At 34.0% G+C, this 8,194-nt stretch overlaps 2 protein-coding genes across 2 annotated transcripts; one reads left to right on the forward strand and one right to left on the reverse strand.

Annotated features, from left to right (window-relative positions):
• Window positions 1-67: 67 nt before the first annotated feature.
• HELRODRAFT_179482 (hypothetical protein) lies at window positions 68-1,990 on the forward strand (the record flags this gene model as incomplete). Its single annotated transcript, XM_009028313.1, has 2 exons — window positions 68-635; window positions 1,932-1,990. 2 exons carry the CDS (start codon window positions 68-70, stop codon window positions 1,988-1,990), a joined length of 627 nt encoding a protein of 208 aa, XP_009026561.1.
• A 4,539-nt stretch (window positions 1,991-6,529) lies between these two features.
• HELRODRAFT_179483 (hypothetical protein) lies at window positions 6,530-7,777 on the reverse strand (the record flags this gene model as incomplete). Its single annotated transcript, XM_009028314.1, has 1 exon — window positions 6,530-7,777. The coding sequence occupies one exon, from the start codon at window positions 7,775-7,777 to the stop codon at window positions 6,530-6,532; it is 1,248 nt and encodes a 415-aa protein (XP_009026562.1).
• Between the last annotated feature and the right edge of the window lie 417 nt (window positions 7,778-8,194).

The raw sequence follows: 8,194 nt of genomic DNA on the forward strand, positions 1-8,194 counted from the left end.
GGTTGTTTTGAAAATGTTTTGAATTTGTAATGGAGGCATTTTGATGAAATAAAATTTTATTCAGAACATGAGGCAGCAGCAGATGAAGAATCTTCTGGACGACAACACCCAACAGCGAAAACAATCATCATCCTCTTCCTCCTCCTCCTCACCATCATCATCATCTTCTTCATCCTCATCGTCGTCATCATGTTGGCACATATACGGGTGGTACAGTGAAGGGGAGGGAAGTCTTCTGGAGGGGGCCCGACCCATCTGCCCCCAACACGACGACTTGAGGGTCGCACTCATCCACAACTCCACTTCCCACGTCCTCAAGGTCTGGTTCAAAAAGTACAGACAGGCTTGGAGACAGAGGAGCGGTCGTCATGATGATGATGCCGACGATGGTGGTGGTGATGGTGGAGATGATGATGCAAGCAATTATGCTGGCGGTGATAGTAATGATGGAAATGGTGGTCGTGGTGGTGAAGAAGAAGAAGGGAAAGAATTTGATGGCGGGAGAAAAAGTCCCAATCTGAAAAATAAAAATAATAATAACGTTCATAGAAATAATAAAAATAACAACAACAACAACAATAATAATAATAATAATAAAAACGAGTTTGTGCCACGATTCCTCCTTAAATACACAAGTGAGTTACAACATAACGAATGCATATTATTGCTGTTGTTGAAGTTATTGATGTTGTTGCATAATAATAATAATAATTATTATTATTATTATTGTTGTTGCTGCTGTTGTTGCTGCTGTTGTTGCTACTATTATTATTCCTAATTTACATTGTTATTGCTTTATAAACATCATCTCTCATGACGGGAGGATTGGGATTATTAACTGTTGTTGATGTTGTTGTTAGTGTTGTTTTGTTGTTGGTATTTTGTTGTTTTTCTTGTTTTCGCCGTTGTTTTGTTGCTATTGTTTTCTTTTAGTAGTTTTTTTTTCGGTTGTTGTTGGTAGATTATATTTGTATTTGATTGATTTTGCTCTTAATCTCTATATAATAATAAAAACCTAGACATACATACAAACATATATATATATACACTAACATATATACAGACATACATATTAATATACAAGCATACATACATACATAAACATACTAACTAACATACAGCAGAGAAAAAAAAACATATATAGTAGCATACAAACTTAATTGCATGAATATATGTGTAATTAAAAACATTGTATATGAAATCCAATATACCTAAAAACCAATAGCATACATTCCTGTCAAATAAACATTCATAACTTCTGGACGTATAAACATAAAAACAAACATAAATTATACTGTATATTTTATACGAGCTATATAACCATACAAGCAAACTAACAAACGTTCAAACATACATATATACATACACACATACATATATACATACATACATACATACATGCATACATGCATGCATGCATGCATGCATGCATGCATGCATGCATGCATACATACATACATACATACATACATACATATATACATGCATACATACATACATACATACCTACATGTCTGCTTACGTACATACACTAACACACATACATACACAATAAATATATATACCTTAAAATACTACTAAATAAATATAAATATAATATATAAATACACATACTTTTTTCTAACCAGCAATACATGCGTGCTTTCTTTAAATAAAACAATGAATATTATGTGAGTGTTGGCACTTTACATCTTTGCTGCCTTCTTCATTGGGGGTACAAATGGTTTAAGCAAGTTATACAAATACAAACGAGTGATGCCATACAAACGAGAGATGCAATACAAACGAGTGATGCAATACAAACGAGTGATACAATACAAACGAGTGATGCAATACAAACGAGTGATGCAAAACAAACATATGATACAATACAAGCAAGTGATACAATACAAACGAGTGATATAAATTACAAACAAATGTTATATTGATAGGAAGGCGAAAAGAGTACCTACGCGAAAAAATTTCAGCTTGCTTGCGAATCCAACAATAACATGCTGGTAGGCAGGATGCGAATAAAATAAAATGAAAACGTCCAACACTAATATGGGATGCCTTTTTTGCGTTGGCGCGCACGTATAGGTGCTTGTGAGTTTGTGTGTGCGTGTGTGAGAGTTTTTATGTGTGTGCAGGATTTTTTTAGTCTATTCGGATGTGTGCTTGTTTGTAATAATGCGTGTGTTTTCATTTGCTCGTGCTTGTAAATGTACGCATTTTTGTGCGCGTGTGTTTGTACGCGTGTGCGTGATGGTTATCCTGGTGTAAGTAGGTGCGGTGGAAGAGAGAGTGGGACCCGTTTTGGGTGAACAATAATTGTTTGCATGTTAAAGAGTAAATGTTGGCATGTTAGGTTTGAGCGTGCTGAAGTTGTTTTAACGTAGCGTCGTGGGCTGGCATTAATATGAGAATAACCTAACTAAATAGTGATGTGCTCTCAAAATATGGAGATGTGCACTAAAAAATAGGGATGTGCAGGTTTCATCGATCGGAACGAAGGATGGAAATTTATCCCACCTCTGTGCATTGGCCAGGTCGGGGTCGGTGTTGGAGTGTCGATGGGTGGAATTAAAACAACCGTGTGGTTGTGGAGGTTGTGATGGTGGTGGCCATGTTGATGATGGTGGTGGTGGTGATGATGGCAATGGTGGTGATGGAGAGAAAGAGGAGGAGGTAGATGATGGTGAGGGTGTTGATGATGTTGTTATATTGATGATGATGATGATGATGATGACGATGATGATGTTGATGATGATGATGATGATGATGATGATTATTATTATTATGATGATGATGATGATGATGATGATGATGATGATGATGATGATGATGATGATGATGATGATGATGCTAATGATTTCAGTGAAGCTACTTTCAAAATAAAAAAAGGTTCATATCATATCTTCGTTATCCTGCAAATAAATATGTCCCCTCACGCGTCTAAATAAGTGTTTTTTTGCTCCTACTCGTATGTTCGTAAGCTTGCTTGTATGTTTGATTGTATGTGAGCGTACGCTTGTCTGTATGTCTGTGAGTTTGTGACGATGTATGTGCGTGTACCAGAAAACATGCACTAGAAAGTTTTCAATTTTATGAACTGAACATTGGTTTGTAAAAATCGACTTTTAAATGCATAACTCTTGAAACACAAAGATAAATGAACCAGCAACCAGGATACAAATAAAAAGAGACGACACAATTGTAAGCAGCTAAACTAACCAACATACACGAACACATACAAACACTCACACACAATACACACACACATACATACATACATACATACATACATACATACATACATACATACATACATACATACATACATACATACATACATACGAAACGAAACGAAATAATTTATTTGACCTCAATAAAGAAAATAAGGTGCAGGTTGACTGTGAGGAGTTAGTATGAAACTCATCGAGCACAGCCACCTAAACCAAAAACTTCAGAATCTCTAAATGAAATATGTTAACCTTCTGATGTTACTAATTGATCACAAAAACAAAATCATCGGGCACAGCCATCAAACAAAAAACTTCAGAATCTCTAAATGTTATATATTAAATTTACGGTGTTATTAGTTGTTCGTAAAAATAAAATTATCGAGTACCACAAAAAACTTCAGATTCTCTAATTGGAGTATATTATATTTACGGTGTTACTAACTGTTCATCAAAATATTATCATCGTGCACCACAAAAAACTTCAGATTCTCTAAATGGAATGTATTAAGTTTGAGATGTTACTAATTGATCCTAATAATAAGTTAGGTCTATATTTCTCTATAAACAAAACTGCATATTGAATACCTGATTGAATCTATCTATATAAGCTATAGATAGAAGAGAATAGGATCACATACGTATATAAAAATATCTACGTATACGTCAGCACACACACATACATACAACTGAGCATACATGATGCCATAAATATTTTATAAAAATGTAATTTATATTCTTAAAACTAGTGATTTTAATTAATCAAGTTAATAAATGCTTTCAAATGATGGTTAAAGTTCTGCATGTTCGATCTGTCATAATTAAATCCTTTATTTAATAAAAAATTCCAAATTCTGGGTCCTCTGCAAATGATGTGTTGATGTAAAGTTTTCGTTTTTGATTTGTTGGAACAGATGAAATTGATGCTCCTTTGATTCTTCGTTCGTTTATAATAACCGTCAAAAATCGGAGGTAGTTTACCAGTCAATTGTTTGTCGATGAATTTTGCCGCGTGATATGTACTCATTTGATCGAAAGTCAGATTGCTTGTCGTGGCGAATAGCGGTTGTGAATGGGATTGAGCTTTGGAAAGTGTGATTGTTCGCATCGCTCTCTTCATGATTATTTTTATTGGATTTGTTGTAGTTGGATAGGCGCTTGTCCAGACTGTATTGCAGTATGAGATATATGGAGTACAGATGGCTTTATATAGCATGTTAAGAATTCTTTTAGGCAAGAAAAATTTTATTTTATTTAATAGACCAATTGATCTTGCTAGTTTTGTGCAAACATATCGAACATGTTGTTGAAAAGATAATTTTTGATCAAATATCACTCCTAAAAATTTAACAGTTTTGCTTTCGAGAATATCCGAATTATTTATTACGATCTTATATGGCTCCTTGTAGTTTAAATATTGGACTGGGCCAAAAATAATCATTTGTGTTTTTCTGCTATTCAATGTCAACACATTACATTCAAACCATGAGACGACCTTTTTAATTTCACTATTAGTCTTCAAGATGAGTTCATCGATGTTTTTGCCTGTACTGAATAGATTAGCGTCATCTGCGAAGCAAATGTAATCAAAGAATGTTGAAACTTTCGGGAGATCGTTGATGAAGACAATGAATAGCAATGGTCCCAAAATGCTGCCTTGAGGTACTCCAATTTGGTTTAATTTTTCGCTCGAGCATGTACCTTGCCAGCCAACAAATTGACTTCTCTCCGATAAGTAACTTCTGAACCATTTCAGTTGCGAGCCACGTATTCCATAATGGTCTAGTTTCGCCAGCAAGATGTTGTGGTTGATGCAATCGAATGCCTTCTAGAGATCAAGGCACGTGCCTACGATGTATTTTTTGTCGTCTGCTGCGATCCCTATTTTTCTGATCAATTCTATTATTGCCAGCTCAGTCGAGTACATCTCTCGAAATGCAAATTGTGAATCGTTAATTATGGAATTTTTTTTGAAGAAGATATTTAGCCTTTTGTACATTATTTTTTCTATTATTTTCGAAAAATTTGGTAAAAGAGCAACGGGTCGAAAATTAGTTAAATCGTTGCATCCCTCATCCTTTTTAATCGGTACAATTTTTGAGACTTTGAAACATCGTGGGAATGTGCCGGAGTTGAAAGAAAGGTTAATTAGGAATTCCAAAATGTGAGCTGTTGAATGTATGGTAGATTTTATTATTTTCATAGGAGTGCCATCCCATCCACTGGTTGTTTTTGGTTTGAGAAGTCTGGTTGTTGCAATTATTTCATCGCTTGAGGTCGACAGACAGAAGAACGAGTTTTGAAGTTTATTAGTGAGGTGATTTTTCCAGAGTGTTGAATTGTTGAAAGATGAACCTAGTTTTATAGCTATACCGATGAAATAATCGTTTAAGGTGTCCGCAGGAGAACGAACAATTTCACTGTTTATTAAATATTCCTTCAGTCTGTTGATTCGTTCACTTGTAAACAAGTATAATTTCTCCTTCAGAAAATGGTTCTTGATTCTGTTAGACTTCATATTTACAATTATAAAAATTGGTAGGTGGTCCGAAAGATCACATACCTGTGTACCACATAATTCTACTGCATTTGGTTCGCTCGTGTTATCAATGACTGAATTTTTATTTAAACTTATTCTTGTTGGGGTTGTTATTAAAGTTGATAGGTTGTATGATGTTAATAATTGTTGAAGTTGGAATTTGCTGGCATTTGAATCAGCATCAAGTAAATTGATGTTCATGTCACCGATCAGGTAAACTAATTTGTTCTCTAGACTTATGATTTGTAGTACCTGTTCGATTTGTTGAAAATACATATTTGCGTCATAGGTAGGAGGCCGATATGTTATTACAATTATTGCATTTTTATTGGAACAATCGTTTGTTATTTCTATGCTGAATAATTCTATGCTGCTAATGCTATTGATGTCGTCTCTTGTTTTATACGTAATACTGTTATCAATATACAAACCGATTCCACCACCGTGCTTACCAGACCGATTTTTACCAACAAAATCATAACCAGTTATATTTATTAACTTGATATTGTCATCATTCAGCCACGTTTCACTTATACCAATAATGTTATATTTAAAAGAAAAGTTGTTTAAATAATCGAGTAAGTCTTCTGATTTGTGAACTAAACTTCTAATGTTTAAATGCATTAGTTTGAAAAACAAATTGTCGTTAATTCCGTTGTCGCTGATGGAGTTATACAAAGCATTTATTTGATTTATATCGTCATATAGTCTGCAGGTTTTATCTACGACATTGCTGCGAGTGTCGTTAACAGTATTTAACTAATTTTTGTCAGCCATGTTTGTTCGTTGTATCGGAGTTTTTGTCGGTGTTTTTCCCGAAACGCCATTCGCGTACAATGATGTGTTTTAACATAATTTCCGGGTCCTTCATCTTCGGTCCATCGCAACTTTCGACACATACACGAAACATCGTTGATTCTTCCTCATCCTTGTTTACTGGATCGCTTATATCCTGATTAGAACGTTTTATCACCGGAAAACAAGAGATGACGTTTATACCACTTGTTTTAAGAAAATCTATGACATCGTTTCTGTGACATCTTTTTACGTTGCTCATCAAGAAAACGGTCTTTTTTATAAGGTTTTTTTCGGCCTGAAGTTTGTAGTTGTCGATTACTTTGATGCCAATAATTTTTTTAATTGGTTTTGGAATGGATGCGTTAACATTGCCTGTGTTACTGGTGGTACCACTTGATTTCATTTCATTATTATCTTCAGATGAGTTGTTTAGTCTGGCTCTTTTTTTATTTCTGGAAATGTACTCTCTAAACCCATCCTCCACTGGTGTTTTCTCGGCATCTGACCACAGGTTTCCAGGGTTGAAATTTTGATTATTTACGTCAATAATTAAATCGCTTGACTTCTCAAGTAACTTTGGCGCTATACTTTTTTCAACTTCATTACAATGTGATGTTTTAGTGCCAGATATTAATAAATTCGATGAAACTTTGTCAGCGTAGCTACAATGATGCATTTTGCTACTTCGTCCTAAGGAATTCGAGTTTGAAAGCAGTTTGTTGTGGTGATTATAATATGTCGTTTTATCGTAGTTCAGCGCTATATTATTAGCGGTGTTTTTTACCGCGCAAATTTCCTTGTTGTGCACCTCTAAGGTATTAAGCACGTGCTGCTGTTGGCTGTGCAATATGTCGGTAATTTCTCGCTTTAAACTTTCAAAATTTAATTTAATCAAACTTTCCATATCTGGAATTTTTTCCAGGTCACTACTGACAAAAATCGAACATTTGTCCATCAAATCTGATAATTTTAGATATTTTAAAATAGCAATGCAATCTTGTAACCTTTCTTTTTTAGTCGTTCCACGAGGTATGATTTTGTCGAGTTTTTCACTTTTATTGACTTCCATTTCATTTTTTAATATTTTTAAAGCTCCAACAATGTCGTCATTTGTATAAAATTCCGAAACATTATTAACAAAGTTTTCATCATCAAGTAAACCGAACTTATTTTTCAAAAAATACAGGACTTCATTAATTACAACCGTCCTGGTCGCCATATTAAATCCAAAAATACATACATACATACATACATACATACATACATACATACATACATACATACATACATACATACATACATACATACATACATACATACATACATACATACATACATACATACATACATACATACATACATACATACATACATACATACATACATGCATACATACATACATACATGCATACATACATACATACATACATACATACATGCATACATATATACATACATACATACTTACATACATACATACATACATGCATACATACATACATACTTACATACATACATACATGAATACATACATACATACATATATACATACATACATACATACATACATACATACATACATACATACATGCATACATATATACATACATACATGCATACATACTTACATACTTAC

Source organism: Helobdella robusta, assembly GCF_000326865.2.
Source record: "Helobdella robusta unplaced genomic scaffold HELROscaffold_54, whole genome shotgun sequence".
NCBI classification, from domain to species: domain Eukaryota; kingdom Metazoa; phylum Annelida; class Clitellata; order Rhynchobdellida; family Glossiphoniidae; genus Helobdella; species Helobdella robusta.